We start from the raw sequence: 19,485 nt of genomic DNA on the forward strand, positions 1-19,485 counted from the left end.
CTATTCAAGAACAAGCGGATCTCAAGAAACTTTTCCATTTGAATAGGGGTATAAGTACGCTCTGGCTATATGTTACTTGTCTATGTACACAGACACAACAGACTGCAGGATACACACATGCATATGTGCAATACAAAGTCCCATCAGAATGCATGCAAAAAAAAAAAAATCTATTAAATAAGTTCTCAACTCTCAATACCATAATCATTAATAACAATACATGTTGTATATACAAATATACGGTGTGTGTATATGTATATATATGTATATAGATTTATGTATTCATAGATATATGTGTATATATATATATATATATATATATATAAATAGATAGATAGATAGATAGATATATGTATATATTACATGAAATACATAAATCAGGATGTTCTTAATGTGTACTGTACATAAAATGCATTTTTATAGTTTCTCTTACACATGTTCTGACATGCATCACGTACCTAAGAAAAGTCGAGTTTGTATTGGACAAATATACGTGGGCTCAACCTTGGCACACACTTGCTGTACATACCCCCATTCTGTCCTTCAAGTCGAAGACAGTCAGAAGTCTAATTTGCATTTGGACATGAATTGCATGCAATTGTAATCACTGGCACAATGTTCTTTTCTAAACATGCGCAAATCAATTTCACGAAATCATGCAACTGAACTTACGTCCGCAGATAAATTAGGCCCTGAATGTGCTTCATAATTGAGGTACTATGAGTGCTAAATTTCAGAAAAATACATTCATTACAAATGACAGTGTATGGAGGAATTATGGAGGAATTCAATAATACATTTTAAACACAAACACATGAAAACCTTTATAAGACTTTGCTTAATATAAGCATTGGACATTATTTGATAAGATTTTACAAACCATAGCAACCAATCAGATCAGCTGCCTTGTTGGTTAGACTAATTAAATCTAACATCTCTTTGGATGCTATTGGATGCATCACATGTTTTCTGCTTACATTACTTACTTATATAGATCACATTCTTTTAATTATGTCCAAGAAATATTACATTCTACTAACTTAACTCTGAACTCTTTCCTAAATAGATTTATAATGTGACTTTATTTTGTACAGGAAAAAGTATTTTTAAAACAACAGAAAACGTCTTAAGTGTCATTAGCTCTAAGAAGATATGGAACCAAAAACATATATATTTATATACATTCTTGCAATTATCTCTGATAATCTGCATTTCATATATTTTAATGACTATCATATGAGAAACTGTTCCATGTCACTGTAAGTACCTCAATTAGCTGCTGCAGATGTTTACAGCCTGATACCACAATTATGGTAAGTACCGATACCATAAAGCGTATTTGCATTTTTCATAATTCTTGTACTTCATTACTCATGATCCTAGTGCTGTGAGGCAGAAGTGCTAGCCACTGTGCTGACTATATATCTATATTTATCTATCTATATATATATATATATATATATATATATATATATATGTATATATACACACATATACATATATATAAATATATACATACATATACATATATATACATATATATATATATTGTAACAAAGGTAGGCATTTATCTGACAAGAGGCAGAGAAAGTATACAAACAGAATAAAACATTGGCACAGTTATGCACCTAGGTTGAGATTAAACCAGGTAAAAATGTATGTGTAGTTTAAAGTTTGTTAACTTACATCATTTCCTCTCAGCAAACAGACAGGATGTGTCTGTTTGTGCAAACAGAGCCAGTAATGGGTGTTTTCTTTATAAGAGAAGCTGGGTGTGTCACCTGTCCATCAAGCTAAGGCTGGGGGAGGAGAATCATGTATAAAAGTTTGATTGTGTTATTTGTTCAGGGAGACCAACGCTGGGGTAGCTGGCTGGTCTTGAGAGAGAGCTGGTCTATGTATAGCAAGCGTTTAGGGTCTCCATAATTGCTGTGAAAGTATACGGTGTCAAAACATTTATCATCCTGACAATAAAGCTACATAAAAAGGAAGAAGTTGTTCGCGTGTGCTTCTGCAGTAGCGGGCTCTTGCCACAATATATATATACACATATATATATATATACACACACATATATATATATATATATATATATATATATATATATATATATATATATATATACATAGATATACTGACCAGATTGGGAAGACTTTGGCGTGAGTTGGTCAGCTTAAACATATATTGCAATATGTGGAACTAACATTCCCTGTTTTTAATATAGAACAGTATTTAGTACAGCATTAATTATGTGTTTGGAGAGTGCAGAGTATCCCTGTTTTTTTGTCTATACAATGTGGGCAACCCCCTCTTGCACCCCAGTCTGTACATGGTGAGTGCAGAGGATCTATGTCTGTTTCTGTTTATACAATGTAAGTCCCATCACTCTTGCACCCCATTCTTTACATTAATTAATTCCAACTTGTGTCAGGTGAGTCCCAGGTCTCCCATGGCTGCTAGTGCTTGGGAAAGACTTGCCTTTAAAAGCTGTGTGCAGGTAAGCCTTAAGCCCAGATAAATAGCATAGCATTTGATCATGTTAGGACTGACCAGATTAGGAAGACTTTGGCGTGAGTTGGTCAGCTTAAACATATATTGCAATATGTGGAACTAACATTCCCTGTTTTTAATATAGAACAGTATTTAGTACAGCATTAATTATGTGTTGGGAGAGTGCAGAGTATCCCTGTTTTTTTGTCTATACAATGTGGGCAACCCCCTCTTGCACCCCAGTCTGTACATGGTGAGTGCAGAGGATCTATGTCTGTTTCTGTTTATACAATGTAAGTCCCATCACTCTTGCACCCCATTCTTTACATTAATTAATTCCAACTTGTGTCAGGTGAGTCCCAGGTCTCCCATGGCTGCTAGTGCTTGGGAAAGACTTGCCTTTAAAAGCTGTGTGCAGGTAAGCCTTAAGCCCAGATAAATAGCATAGCATTTGATCATGTTAGGACTGACCAGATTAGGAAGACTTTGGCGTGAGTTGGTCAGCTTAAACATATATTGCAATATGTGGAACTAACATTCCCTGTTTTTAATATAGAACAGTATTTAGTACAGCATTAATTATGTGTTGGGAGAGTGCAGAGTATCCCTGTTTTTTTGTCTATACAATGTGGGCAACCCCCTCTTGCACCCCAGTCTGTACATGGTGAGTGCAGATGATCTATGTCTGTTTCTATATATATATATATATATATATATATATACATAGATATATATATATATATATATATACATATATATATATATATATATATATATATATATATATATATATATATATATATGTATATATATATATATATATATATATATATTTATGGTCAGCACAGTGGCTGCGCACTTCTGCATCACAGCACTAGGATCATGAGTTTAATTCCCAACCATGACCTTATCTGTGTGGAGTTTGTATGCTCTCCCCGTGTTTGCGTGGTGTCCTCCGGGTGCTCCGGTTTCCTCCCACACTCCAAAAACATACTAGTAGGTTAATTGGCTACTATAAAAATTTACCCTAGTCTCTCTCTCTGTCTGTCTGTGTGTGTATGTTGGGGAATTGAATTGAAACAGAGGTCCTTAGAGGGTTCATACCATGGTTGCCGAAATAGCTCTCTGTCACTTTTTCAGTAAGTCGCTATTTCCTACTTATTTAAATTAGAGCAATGCAATCGGCATTCTTTTGTCGCAGTTACGCATGTTGAAAAGGTGGTCATCGCACCAATAACTACCACCGGATCTTTTGACAATATATACCTATATAAAGCCTATAAAAATACTAGTTCCTATTAAAAACACGGGCACACAAAGCACCTCTTAGGTGCAGGGGAAGATTTCATTTTTGGTATTATGGCCAGGTACACTCCCAACTGATTTATGTATTTCATTCGCTCTCCATCATTAGGGACTCCTGATGTTGCTTCTAATTGGAACTGAAACATTAGTTTAACTAAATATGCTCCCAAAAACAGACTATACAAAATAACAATCCAAAACTATTTCATTTATACCCCGTGAAAAGTGCTGTCCTAAACCTATGCGATGTATACAGATTAACAGAAGCTAGAGACGCTAAGTGGCTCAAGTTTGTTGTAGAATTTGGCTTGTATTTCAGTAGGTTAACAATGGAAAAGTTTGTTGTGGACTATGCTCTCATATTTACTATGGTAATTATACAAACTAACAACAATGATTACATAGAAAAATATTCACATTAAAAAAACGCATATAAATATATTGCTTTGCAAACTACCATTCCATGTTTTATTCTCTGTTTACTTTGTGCGGTTTTACGCATGTGATAATGGAGTCGGTAGCTGACACTTTTATTTGAGTTGGCAACAAAACACAGTGGAGATTATGAAACATTCACAATAGTTTGACCTAAAAACTAGTACAAGGTTGTCTTGTTAAGTTTCATGTAATAAATACCTGCATCATTCTGTAACATAAACTGTTTATTGTCATGATATGCTAAAGCCATGATTGCCAGGTATTTTCTGTCATTGATTACAAAATAGGTAACATTTTTGTCCACCCCTACAATATAGTGACATTATTAAACTACAAATAGCACCTAATTTCCTATTGCAAAACCCTACAGTGAATTAATTAATTCATGTTTTAAAACACACTTTTCATCAATTAATTTAGCACAGATAGCTGCACAGGAAAAATAAAGGCTATGTTCAGGAAGAATATATTTTGTATTGTGTGAAATTGTTTGCTGGATTGTCTGCTCATCTACAAAAGGAAATTTACATTGTAACAGTTTCTATATAAAGGACGACATGAGCCAGTCATCAATTTTGTTACAGTCTGCAAGTTACTTCTTCCCTAAAATATTAGTAGTTAACGGTTACATGACAAGGGTTATCAAAACATATATGAACATACATTTGTCATTATTTTATTGCAATTTTTTTCACATGCAGACTTAAGGCCTGCTGAGTAAATACTACAGAAATGCAGTTAGCATGCATTCTAACTAGAGATGAGCGGGCTCGGATTTTGCTAATCCGAGCCCACCCGAACAGTGCGGATCCGACGGGATCCGAGCACTGTTCGGGTACTTCCGGCCGCCCAAGGACTCGAAAACGAATCTATGACATCCAAGTCTCGCGTCGGATCTCACGAGATTCGGATGTCATAAATGCCCCGCTCGCGGCCGCCATCTTCATTCTCCCTGTGGTTAGTGGAAGAGGGAGGTTGTTTCTGATCCTGTGCTCTGTCCTGCTGATTAGTTTATTAGTCAAGTGGTGCTTTGTCCTGCTGAGTCCAGTAGTACTTTGTCCAGTGCTCTGTCCTGCTGATTACTTTAGTCAAGTGGTGCTCTGTCCTGCTGAGTCCAGTAGTACTTTGTCCAGTGCTCTGTCCTGCTGATTCCAGTGGTGCTTTGGCCAGTGTCTGTCCTGCTGAGTCCAGTGGTGCTTTTGTCCTGTATTTTTTTCTGCTAAGTCCATAGTAATTTGATAATTATCCAAAAATCTTTAAAAAATTTAAAAAAAAAAAAAATACCAAAAAAAATAATATTTTTTTTTTAAAAAAATTATAAAAAATATTATAGAGCAATATATTATTGCAGTCCCAAAAAATAGGAACTGCAATCTATATTACTACGTTCACTGTTTCTGCAGTCCAAAAAAATAGGAACTGCAATCAATATTATTACTATCACTGTTTCAGCAGTCCCAAAAAATAGGAACTACAATCTATATTACTACATTCACTGTTTCTGCAGTCCCAAAAAATAGGAACTGCAATCTATATTACTACTATCACTGTTTCAGCAGTCCAAAAAATAGGAACTGCAATCAATATTACTACGTTCACTGTTTCTGCAGTCCCAAAAAATAGGAACTGCAATCTATATTACTATGTTCACTGTTTCTGCACTCCAAAAAATAGGAACTGCAATCAATATTACTACGTTCACTGTTTCAGCAATCCCAAAGTGTGTGCGGTTTAGGGGTACGCTCTCTTGTGCTGCATATAATGAAGTATAAAAATTTGGAGGATAACGTAGGGAAAGATCAAGACCCAATTCCTCCTAATGCTGAAGCTGCTGCCACTAGTCATGACATAGATGATGAAATGCCATCAACGTCGTCTGGCAAGGGCGATGCCCAATCTCCTAGTAGAGGGCATGTAAAATCCAAAAACCCAAAGTTCACTAAAATTAGCAAAAAAAGAAAATTGAAAACATCTGAGGAGAAACGTAAACTTGCCAATATGCCATTTACGAAATGGAGTGGCAAGGAACGGCTTAGGCCCTGGCCCGTGTTCAGGACTAGTGGTTCAGCTTCACCCAAGGATCTAAGCCCTCCTCCCCCCCCCCACTCAAAAAAATTTAAAAGAGTTATGCTGTCAGCAACAACACAGCAAACAATTCTGCCTTCTAAACAGATGACATCACAAATCCCCAAGGCGAGTCCAAGGGTGTTGGTGGTTGCGAAGCCTGACCTTCCCATCACTGTACGGGAAGAGGTCGCTCCTTCCACCATTTGCAGCACGCCCTCTGCATATGCTGGAAGGATCACCTACAGTGTAGATCCAGATTTGGATAATCAAGGTGTCAATGTTGTACACCGGAAGGAGGCTATTGATGTAGCTGAGGCTGAGGAGGAACTTGATGAGGAGGATGCTGATGTGGTTATTTTAAATGAGGCACCAGGGGGGGAAAAATTTGATGTCCATGGGATGAAAAAGCCCATCGTCATGCCTGGTCAGAAGACCAAGAAATGCACCTCTTCGGTCTGGAGTTATTTTTATCCCAATCCGGACAACAAATGTATGGCCATATGTAGCTTATGTAAAGCTCAAATAAGCAGGGGTAAGGATCTTGGCCACCTAGGGACATCCTCCCTTATATGTCACCTGAATAACCTTCATAGTTCAGTGATTAGTTCAGGAACTGGGGCTAGGACCGTCATCAGTCCAGGGACGCCTAAATCCCTTGGTCCTGTTGGATACACACCACCAACACCCTCCTCGTCAACTTCCTCCACGATCTCCATCAGATTTAGTCCTGCAGGCCATGTCACCAGCCAGACTGAGTCCTCTTCAATACGGAATTCATCTGAGGAATCCTGCAGCGGTACGCCTACTACTGCCGCTGCTGCTGTTGCTGCTGGTAGTCGGTCATCTTCCCAGAGGGGAAGTCGTAAAAAAGCTACGTCTTTCACCAAACAGTTGACCGTCCAACAGTCGTTTGCCATGAGCACAAAGTACGACAGTAGTCACCCTATTGCAAAGCGGATAACTGCGGCTGTAACTGCTATGTTGGTGTTAGACGTACGTCCGGTGTCCGCCATCAGTGGAGTGGGATTTAGACGGTTGATGGAGGTATTGTGTCCCCGGTACCAAATCCCGTCGAGATTCCACTTTACTAGGCAGGCGATAACAAAGATGTACAGAGAAGTACGAACAAGTGTCCTCAGTGCTCTGAAAAATGCGGTTGTACCCACTGTCCACTTAACCACGGACATGTGGACAAGTAGTTCAGGGCAAACGAAGGACTATATGACTTTGACAGCCCACTGGGTAGATGCATCGCCTTCTGCAGCAACAGCAGCAGCTGCATCAGTAGCAGCATCTGCACAACGGCTGCTCGTGCCAAGGCAGGCTACATTGTGTATCACAGGTTTTAATAAGAGGCACAACGCTGACAACCTCTTAGAAAAACTGAGGGAAATCATCTCACAGTGGCTTACCCCACTTACACTCTCCTGGGGATTTGTGGTGTCAGACAACGCCAGTAACATTGTGCGGGCATTACATATGGGTAATTTCCAGCACGTCCCATGTTTTGCCCACACCGTTAATTTGGTGGTGCAGCATTACCTGAAGAGTTACTGGGGTGTGCAGGAGATGCTTGCGGTGGCCCGCAAAATTGCTGGACACTTTCGGCATTCTGCCAGTGCCTAGCGCAGACTCGAGCAACATCAAAAAAGTCTGAACCTGCCCTGCCATCACCTCAAACAAGAGGTTGTGACGCGCTGAAACTCCACCCTCTATATGCTGCAGACGATGGAGGAGCAGCAAAAGGCCATTCAAGCCTACACAGCCACCTACGACATAGGAAAAGGAGTAGGGATGCGCCTGAGTCAAGCGCACTGGAGACTGATTTCCGTGTTGTCCAAGGTTCTGCACCCGTTTGAACTTGCCACACGAGAAGTCAGTTCCGACACTGCCAGCTTGAGTCAGGTGATTCCCCTGATCAGGCTGTTGCAGAAGTAGCTGGAGAAAGTGAGGGAGGAGCTGGTAAACCATTGCGATTCAACAAAGCATGTAGCTCTTGTGGATGAATCCCTTCGTACGCTTTGCCAGGATCCAAGGGTGGTCACTCTTTTAAAGTCAGAGGAATACATTCTGGCCACCGTGCTGGATCCTCGGTTTAAAGCGTATGTTGTGTCTCTGTTTCCGGCGGACACAAGTCTACAGCGGTGCAAAGACCTGCTGGTCAGGAGATTGTCCTCTGAAGAGGACCGTGACATGCCAACAGCTCCTCCTTCATTTTCTTCAACACCTGTGGCTGCGAGTAAAAAGCTCAGTTTTCCTAAGAGAGCACAGATGCTGAGAACATCAGGTCTGGACTGAAGGACCTGCCAACCATTGCAGACATGTCTACTGCAGCTGCATTGGATGCTGTCACAATTTAAAAAATGGTGGAGGATTATTTTGCTGACACCATCCAAGTAGACATGTCAGACAGTCCATATTCTTACTGGCAGGAAAAAAAGCCAGTTTGGAAGCCCCTGTACAAACTGGCTCTATTTTACCTGAGTTGTCCCCCCTCCAGTGTGTACTCGGAAAGAGTTTTTAGTGCAGCAGGGAACCTGGTCAGTGAGCGGCGAAGGAGGTTGCTTCCGCAAAACGTAGAAAAATTATGTTCATAAAAATGAATTATCAATTCCTCAATCAAGTACAGCACTGGCCTCCAGATACTACAGAGGGACCTGTGGTTGTGGAGTCCAGCGGAGACGAATTGATAATGTGTGAGGATAAGGAAGTACACACTGAAGGGGGCTAGGAATCAGAGGATGAGGATGAGGACGACATCTTGCCTCAGTAGAGCCAGTTTAGTTTGTACAGGGAGAGATGAATAGCTTTTTTTGTGTGGGGGCCCAAACAAACCAATCATTTCAGCCACAGTAGTTTGGTAGGCCCTGTCGCTGAAATGATTCGTTTTTTAAAGTGTGCATGTCCTATTTCAACAACATAAGGGTGGGTGGGAGGGCCCAAGGACAATTCCATCTTGCAACTCTTTTTTGGCATTATGTGACCGTCCAACAGTCGTTTGCCATGAGCACGACAGTAGTCACCCTATTGCAAAGCGGATAACTGCGGCTGTAACTGCTATGTTGGTGTTAGACGTGCATCCGGTGTCCACCATCTGTGCAGTGGAATTCAGACCAGTTGGAGGAGGTATTGTGGCCCTGGCACCAAATTGGGTACTGGGGCCACTCCACTACGCAGTCCAGATAGCTGCGTATCAGATATTAAACTACGTTTACTGTTGCTGCCAAATAAAAAAAATAATGAAAATGCCCTGTCATCATCGAAAACAAGAGGTAGTGACGCGCTAGAACTCCACCCTCTATATGCTGCAGAGGATGGAGGAGCAGAAAAAGGCCATTCAAGCCTACACAGCCACCTACGATGGGCCACGTGTTTGTGCCGCCCACTTGTGTCGCTTAGCTTAGACATCCAGCTACCTCGGTGCAACGTTTTGGACTAAAAACAATATTGTGAGGTGTGAGGTGTTCTGAATAGACTGGAAATTAGTGGAAATGTTTGTTATTGAATGTTATTGAGGTTAATAATAGCGTAGGAGTGAAAAAAACCCAAAAAACTGGATTTTAGCACTTTTTATGCTTTTTTAAAAATAAATCAGAACCCAAAACCCTAAATCATAACCAAAACGTTTCGTCAGGTGTTTTGGCAAAACAAATCAGAACCCAAAACCTCAAGCTAATCAGAACCCAAAACACTAAAAGTGGCCGGTGCACACCCCTAATTCTAACTAGCATCACTACACATGGCCTCTCCATAGTCCTTTATGTAATATTAAGGGGCCAATTCCATTCCCCTTTCTCACAGTAGGATTTAAGCTTGAATCCAACACTATGCAAATAAATATATATGCATATCTCTCTCTCTCTTTATATAATATGGTTGAAGTGGGTTGTATACGGTGGCTCCTTCTGCCTTCATTCTAAAACTATCAAATTCCATTCAATTACATTCCTGTTACATTTTCCAATTTTCCATACCACCACTTCTTAATTTCCATACTGCCACTTCTATGTTTCCACTTCAACCACTGTGTATATATATATATATATATATATATATATATATATATATATCTATATATATATATCTATATATATATATATATATATATAGAGAGAGAGAGAGAGAGAGAGAGAGAAATATATATATATATATAGTAAATAAATAATGTCCTCTTGGGGTGGGACACCGACGCATGGAAGTGGCAGGGCCAAATGCATATGTCCTGAGTGCCTTCTGCATAGATGGGACCCAGGCCAGGGGGCAAGGCGTGTGGAGGGGATCAATGCAAGCCTTGCCCAGTGGATAGACATTCACTAATACCAATGATGATTGTATTATTATGCTGGGTGGGTAACCGCCTGGCATAACAGTGGGTGACATCCCTCCTAACAAAAATAAACAGTAAGGCATTCAAAGTATTGGCTAAATGAAAAAAAAAGAAGAAATAGACATAGAAGAAAGATATTCTTGGAATTGTTCCAGAAAGAAAAAAAAAAGATAAATATGAGTGTATATTCCATTTTATTAGCACTACTCTTGTTTAAATAAAAATACATGGATACTATTAGAATAGGTAACATGTATACATGGAGCTGTCTTTTACAATTTTGCCTCATTGCATAAAAATGTCCAATAGATGGTGTGGCAGGATGAACCCCCTATGCCACTCTGACTGTTGTTGCTGGGAACTGGCTGGGCTTACTTTGCCACTGTCCCCTTTCATTATTCCAAATACACCCCTCCTGCCACAGTAGGAGGAGCCCACTGCCACCACTCAGCTCCTTTATGGCGTTCAGAACCATGTTCCTTCTGGGTAACTGTCACTGCTAGTGTACTCCTGTGCTGGTACACTTGGGCTGGTAACTCTGGACCTCTTACTATGGATCAGGGTTGCTGTGGATGGATCGCCCCTGGTCTATCACACTGACCAGAGCTGCAGGATAGCAGGCAGAGCGGTGGTACTGGAAAGCTGGGTCCAACCTCAGAAACAGCCGGAGAACGGATTAGATTTACGGTCTAATCTGCAGGTCACAGGATTACAGCAATATTGAAGAAGCTGTCAAGCAGGGTCTTGAAGCAAAAAGTGATGTTTTATTTCGCTCAGGTGCCCTCACAAGGACAGGTCCACTGATTAAAGGTATCAGTGGTGAGGTCAGATGGAATATCAAAATGATACATTTCAGTGTACAGTACAGTGCTTTCTAATACAGATTTGGACACAGGCTATTTGTAGAATCAGGATGTTACCTGTTTACCAAAACATAGATTTACATGCATTGCAAAGCTAACAATATTTACACTTATCTGTGAAATTTTAGAAAATCTGTGATGTGTTGCATCTTGTTTTTAGACGCAGGAAATCTAGCAGCACGTCTTTAATTAAACCTTCCTGTCTTCAAGTGAACCCTCACACATCAAAAGATCCAATCAACATGAATCCTTTCATCAAACAGTCGCAGAATACACATTCGCAAAGAAAGGTACAACCCCCAAAAAAGCATATATTTGGGATTGTACACCAAGATATACAGAAGGCTTTCAAAACAAAGACTTATTGTATCAGATATATACATCAGAAATCAGGCATTTCCTCTAGAAAGGTTAAAACAGAAAAAACACATTTTGTGTTATATCCTTTAAATAAATTTATACCAGAAGTTTTTTATCAGTGATCCAGTCATGGATGGTTCACAGGCCAGGTTACAATATATAGTATGCACAAATTTTGTTTACAACTTATTAAACATTTAATATTGGTACTTACCTATAACTCTGTAAACAGAGATAAAAACTAATGTCAGAAGTATGAAAGGTGTATTCCACACCCAAATATGTGGATCAACAGCTGATATCCCCAAGAACATGAAGATAATAGTTTCAGCTCCACTTGCCAACATCTTCATGGTGTATCTTACAGTAGTTGCTGATTGTTCTGAAATATTGGCTTTAACATACTTCTGGCAGAAAATTCCACAAAAAGTAATCCTGAAATAATTTGTGTATTGTTAATATTTTAAGATTTACCATGTGATATTTTATCAGCCAATGAATGCTGTTGGAATGCAAAAATAAAAAATCAAGCAAAATAGACACCATTTTTATGTGAATACCTTTCATGCTATTTGTCATTTTATGTTTGTCATCTTTCACAACATAGAGTGCAGATTCTCTTATAAGGACAACACAAATTGTTGACATATCTACCTATGGGTAGATGGCAGCGAAGACAATGCTATTATACTGATTTAATAAATTCAGTTACTAATGAAAATACAAAATACCTCATTGTGCATTATTTTAAGTATACACACTGAGATTGAAACACTGCAAGATGAAGCAGATTTTATTATATATATACTATTTAGGTTGTAAACAAATGAGTTAGAGGGAGAGTTATATTCAACTTACTTCTATTGAATAAAACAGATATTGGGCCTGATGCAGAGTTGCAAGCAAAAATAGTGTAATTTGCGCAAAACAAATGTGTGTGCAAAAATAGCGTATCTGCTCCTATATACTGAACCACACAGATCTCAAGCATCAGCTTATAGATGTAAATGCATGTATATGAGTAAAGCATGATGACATGCTATTATATCAGCATGATCTTGATGATGATAGCTGGTGTTATATGTAGTTTAGAAAACAAGAAAAATAAACACAATAAAGTGTTGCCAGCACCAGCGCTCATAGCCTCTCAACATACACTTGGTTTTATCTTTATTTATACAGAAGTGCCTACAGATCTGCCATTTGTCAATTTCACATTATGGGAAGCGTCACAATGTAATGGCCATTATTACCATTACATAAAACACAAAAGCTAAAATTATATGATTTATTTTTTCACACCAGGACTATCAGTTTTGTAAAGTACATGCTACTTACGCAAGGATTGCAGATAGAGAAAGCATCTCTGATGTAAGATAAGACAAATATGAGATAATGAAGACAAATCCAGGCTCAATTATCCTTACATGCTTGGTAAATCGTGTAACCAAGCTGAGTAGGTATGCAAAAATAATGCCAACTAATGTTCCTCCGATGCTCACCACAAAAAAAGACACTGAAAAAAAGACATTAAAAAAACAATTTCATAATAGACTTACAATATACAGTAGAAAAAATAATATACAGTAAAGTACAGGTGCTTTTAGAGAGTTCCTTGACTTATTTAGTGCTCACAATATCCCTCTGTTAAATGTCTTATTAACTTCATGCATTAACTCTTCCATTGACGCCCAAGAATATGCTTAAACACTAAATTCCAAACAAATTTCAGGTGATAAAAACCTGAAATAATAAACAAAGACAGTATCAATCCTAGGCAAAAATTTTAGTTTGTTGGTAATATGCCAAGTTATACAAATAAAGTAAATGTTGACTGAATGCTTTGGTTTACAGCAATTTTAATAACCTTATTCTAAGGATTTCTAATGGATACTTGCATCACATGTAAAATACACCACAGGAGGCCACATGACCACAACAGCACTCAAAACATTTAAATACTTTAACTTTTTATATATTACCCTTTGTATAAATATTACATGTTAAAGCTTGAAAACAGATGCTGAGAACTACAGTATATCTACATAAATGGTACTGTGCATTTAGTTTTCACTAAAGATCTTGAACACTGGGTGAATAGCCTGAATACCATAGTGATTGGCCGTTCAGCGCACAAGATAAGGGCTTTCAATGCCTGTTCCCTCCTCCCAACGTTTCACTGACTGGTCTCCAGTGCTACTGGGAGCGCCCTCCACCCTCCAAAGCTGCCCAGGACTCAGTGGGATGGGGTGGTAAGGGTGGGAATGGGGTGGTAAGGGTGGGAATCCCACCCTGGCCCCTTAGTCAGGGTTTACCTCTGGGATGGTAGTCCATATCCCTGCCACCAGGACTTCCACCCTCGACAGGCTGGGGTGCTACCTCCTTGGCCAGCAGCACCCCCAAATCCTGATTCCCAGCTGAAAATACTTGCATCCAACACTGCTGGCATTAATTGTGGCGAGGACCCACGTGGAGGAGAGGTGCGGCGGTAGTGGGAACCACACTCCTGCACTGTTTTGCTGTTTGGGCCGCCACACCATGCCGGGCCTACCTCCAGCACCCATATCCGGCCTCTAGTATGGGATATCCGGTGGAGACCATCCCTACCGACATATCTCCTCCTCACTGCGGTACATCAAACACCAGTGGTTAAGCTCTCCTCACAGGGGGCCATTGCCCTGCCTGACACACCTGGAGCCTGGCACCTCTGCAGACCTATAACTACATGGGCTACCCAGCTTCTTCTACTGTCCAGCTGATTTCCCCTAATATTGTTGGTGAGTGATTTTTGCTATAACAAACTGACCTGAGTCCTGTGACTGCTTATCCCTGTTTCTACCTATGGGGCTCTTCATCGGCCCCTCACCGGGACCTATTTCCAGCTGATTATGCACAGATTTTGATTCACCACAAGCGCCCTCCCAAGTCCATGTGCATCCAATACCTGACCTAACCCATCATCCCCGGTCGGATTTGCACCCGATTTCTGCAATACGCTCTCTCGTTTCAATCTTTTCTATTTCTGTACACAAGGGCCCCAAAAAAGGTCAAACACATCAAACACATTCCAGTAGTGAACTACTTTAAACATTTGCTACAGGTACTGAGAAGATGACTTTGCCGGCGATCCCTCCTCATGTGGATACTGATACCCCCTGATATCAGGAACTGTAGATCCCCATGCTGTTCCTACACCTCTTGACCCCAATTCTCCCCTGACGGTTGGTATTATGCAACTCATGCTTTCCAATCTCAACTCTGTGCTCACTGCCACCATGAAAGCGTCCATACGGGAACTCAGAGGGAAAAATTGAAGAAATCGGAGACTGCACTAACTACCTTGGGCAAAAAATGGGCGAGTTGGTGGCATCTCACAGCGATTTAATGGATGCCAATGACACCATCCACTAAGGCATGGACTCTCTCAGGGACAAGATGGCAGATATGAAAGACAGGTATATGAGGAATAATGTTAGAAACAGAGGTATTCCAGAATCAGTCATTAATGCTCAACTACTCACATATGTAATTTCTCTCTTCTGTAAACTGCTCTCTTCGGTTTCGACCATGACCTCCTCATTGACAGAGTCCATAGGTTACCCAAGCCACAAACCTTTAAGGGTTCCTCCCCCAGAGATACACTGCTTAGGATGCACTTTTTTCATGTCAAGGAGCAGTTCCTGAGGGCAGCTAGAGTGGCTGAACATACCAAAGATCTCTCTGATCTCCAATTGTTTCCTGATTTCTCTGCTGCCACTCTCAAGAGGACATTTCAGGCGGTCACCACCGCATTGCGGGAAAACGGCATCAGTTACTGCTAGGGATTTCTGGTGAATCTCATTGTACAGAACAACAATTCTACAAACATTATCGCTACTCCAGATTCTGGTGTAAAACTTCTGATAGGCTGGGATATCTTGTGTGCCTCTGAAACCTTCCGATCTCGCTCCTGGCCCAGGCTGAGTGGACGACTGTGGGACAAGAGTGTCCCTGCTTCGAGGCTGTCCAAGACTCTTCCATACATTCCCAAGGTACTTTCTTCGTGAATGCCCTCATGCGTCCTGTTTATGCTGTTTCTGATATCCCTGCATGGAGAGACATGGACTCAAATCGTGTACTTACCTAGCTGAATTTCAGGCATGATTTGCCCTCAATCTGCTTCCTACTTTCACATGAAAGGCATCTCCATTTTTATTCTTAAGCCTGGTAAACATGCTGTGGACTGCTGTAATTACCGACCTATAGCCCTCCTCAATATTGACATTAAAATCTATGCCAAGTTATTTACCAAAAGGCTGGGTCCCCTCATTACCAATCTTATAACTCCCAACCATGTGGGGTTTGTGATGGGATGCCAGGCTTTCAATAATACTAAGAGGGTCCTCAATATTATTGAATATGCTTCAAAACACAGAGAGGAGCTGTTAGAGCTTTCTCTGGAGGAGTAGAAGGCACTCAATGGTAATTAATGCGGCGGGTTCTCTTGAAACTAGCTCTGAACTGAGGCCAGACCGCTAGTTTTTAGCAACAGCTTCCAATCTGACAAATTTAGCATCTCTAATGACACCAGGCAAGGGTGCCCCTTGTCACTCACTTATGTACTTATTGGCCAATGAAACCCTGGTTGAGCACCTCCATTGTTCTGTGGATTTTAGAGGTTTCAACCTCCTGTGGACTGACCACAATCTTTTCCATTTTGCCAATGACGTCCTCCATTTTGTGTCCGGCCCGGAGACCTTGCTATCCCCACTACATTCCCTAATGGATCGATATGGCTAAGATTCCTATTACAAATTGAATACTGACAAAACTGAAGCCCTCCCCATTAATATTCCATTGGACTCCTTGGCCCACCTGAAACGACATTTTAACTATGCCTGGAAAGACAGCTCTATTTCCTACCTAGGGATCCATATCCCCTTGAACATTTCCAATGTGTTGAAAGTAAATTATCCTGTTAATTGCCCAACTCATTAGACTTTCTACCTCTTAAGAGGCTTATAAGGTTTCCTGGCTGGGTAAAGTGACAGCATTTAGGATGACATTGCTAGTTAAACTTATGTACCTCTTCTGAACAATCCCCTATCTTCTCCCAAAGAGGTTTATGATGGCACTACATTTGCTTATACTTCGATATGTCTTGAGGGGCAAACCATCATAGTTATCTTTCACTCTTATGGTTCAACTCAAAAGACAGGGGGGTCTAGGCCTCACGAATCATGCTCAAGTACCAGGAAACATGTATCCTCTCACAGATTAGAGACTGGGCACTCCCAGCACACCGTAAGCCATGGGTTGATTTGGAATGGATCATATATCCTTTGTTCCCTACTGCAGATTTGATATAGCTCCCAGCCTCAATGAGATCCTAGTTTCCAACTCCCTCATCCTCCATCTTAGATACCTTTACGGTTTGGAACAAAACAATTGGGTCATCTGAAGATTTTATCTCCCCAGCCAGGAAACTACCCCTCTCTAGTGTCTTTAGACTTATCACTGACCTCAACTTATCCAATTGGTTTGCAGAAGGTCTATCCTCTCTTACACATATGTTTGATGCCGGAGGTCTCCGCTGCTTCGCGCAACTGCAGAGCAGCCTTTGCATACCCTCTAAAGATTGCTATAGGTACCGACGACTGCACCATTGGATCGCTAATCTTCTCCACCATAAGTGCCCACTTATTTTACATCCGCCTTTACTATTTGCTAAACTGACTACTGACTAGAGATGATACTAGTGGGTGGACCACATTTTGGTACCAGCAGTGGCTTTGCCTCTCCACCATGCCCAAGCATAAGTCTCAGTGCAAATGGGAGTTAGTCCTCAACTTAACTCTTTCCCCAGCCCAATAGGACTCTCTCTATTGTAACCTCCATAAAATGTCCAAATGTACCAAAAATGTTGAAATAATTTTAAAACTTTTGTATAGGACTTACCTTACTCTAGCTCACCTCCAAAAGATGTGGCTGTTTTTTTAGGTATTATAGGTGGCACATTTCATGTCTTCTGGACCTGCTCAGTTATCCATCAGCTCTGGTTGGAGGTTTTTTACCTAGCAAGGAATGTCACTGCAGTCTCTTTAGACCCGTCTTCACTCAATGTCCTTCTCAATCTTTACCCAGAACAGCTTCCACACCACCATAGATATATCTGGGGACATATCCATAGGATGCCAGAGTGACAATTGCCCAACACTGGAAAAACGCGGCTCCTCCTACCATCTATAAAATGCATACTAAGGTACAATTTAGTTTTGAAATGGAGACATCTGTTGCCCCATATTTCATGGCTGCCTCTTCCTCTCTGATTAAATGGATGGCCTGGCATGAGTTTGTTATGGAGGGTGAAGGCTCTATGCTTTTGCGCTCTCCAAATACTGCTGTTCCATCTCGCACTAGCCCCCTCACCTTGTCTCATGGCACTTAAGTGTATTTCTGTGATCCAGTGTTGTGTATGGCATTTCTGTATTGCATAGACTTCTCGTGTATTACTTACTTGAACTTGATATTGTGAGTTGCTATGCCTGCCTCTCACTATGTAACTGACCTTCCCTTTTTTTTTTTCTGTACCTCTTCCCTTTTACCAAAAAAACATTTTAATAAATATTAATAATGGAAAAATCACAAATGTTTCCTTAGAAGAAAAAATTCCAGCAAGTATTTTTGGTATTCATTCAGATGAAATGAAGCTGCAACATAATAATAAAAAGCTTTGTGGGGAAAATATACATACCAACGCCTTTGACACAATCCACGCCTGTCACATTTGCACCTCCAATGGCAACAAAAGAATCAAACACATTGTACAATACCTAAAATAAAGGATATATTTCAGGTTAGTAGTTTGAAGACTCTTATGTCTGTCTGCTTGTACACTCACTGATTGTGAGGCATTTTTGACATTTTTCAAAATAAAAAAAGCTTTGAAAAATGTAATTATCTAAAATAAGAAGGTGCATTCCATTTTAATAAATAAAATATATTTTTAAGATGTTGTGACCATTAAACTACTTTAACCTGTAGATTTTGGAAATCCAATGGTAAAAGTGACATAATTGAGATAGCTTGATAGTAAAGCCAGGATTTATTTCAATAAATAAAGTATTCTCACTAGTTTGCCTGGAAGATCTATCATTAATGGTTGGCTTAACCTGAATACAGCAGAAACTATTAATTGATACACTTACAGATACAGATACAACTTTGTTCCACAGTAGGACCACAGACACAGATATAAGTAGACTAATTTGAGGAACTGTATTTTTTTAGTAGCAAACAATTTTTGGTAATAACCAGCAACCAAGATTCATCATCAACATCATCATAGGAGGTAGACAGGATAAAACTCACAAGCGTTAGCATTCAAGAGAAGTTGGTAAACAGAGATGATAATGGTGGATGGAAGCGGGAGGAATAGGAAGGCTGAGTGAAAGGAAGTGTCAGGCCGTTAGGCTCTCGAGGATAACATCAGCAGGACACTAACCGGTATTAGCGCTACTGAACTAACAGGTGCAGAGTCTAACCTGGTATTCGCAAGGAGGTTTAGACTTCGCTGCACAGGGTACGCAGGTCACGGTCCTGCTAGCCAGTTGCCGGTGTAATGTAGAAGGGTCAGACGGTCCGGGTCAAGCCAAA

At 40.3% G+C, this 19,485-nt stretch overlaps 1 protein-coding gene across 1 annotated transcript in view; it reads right to left on the reverse strand.

Moving 5' to 3' along the window:
- Window positions 1-19,485, reverse strand: part of SLC9A3 (solute carrier family 9 member A3) — a 104,768-nt gene that overhangs the window by 38,823 nt on the left and 46,460 nt on the right. The window contains exons 4-6 of the mRNA XM_075212822.1: window positions 18,584-18,662; window positions 13,189-13,366; window positions 12,065-12,285 (exon numbers count right to left, since the gene is read on the reverse strand). Of these exons, the coding sequence (XP_075068923.1) occupies window positions 12,065-12,285; window positions 13,189-13,366; window positions 18,584-18,662 (478 nt within the window). The remainder of the gene's footprint in view (window positions 1-12,064; window positions 12,286-13,188; window positions 13,367-18,583; window positions 18,663-19,485) is intronic.

This window comes from Mixophyes fleayi, chromosome 5 (assembly GCF_038048845.1).
Source record: "Mixophyes fleayi isolate aMixFle1 chromosome 5, aMixFle1.hap1, whole genome shotgun sequence".
NCBI lineage: Eukaryota > Metazoa > Chordata > Amphibia > Anura > Limnodynastidae > Mixophyes > Mixophyes fleayi.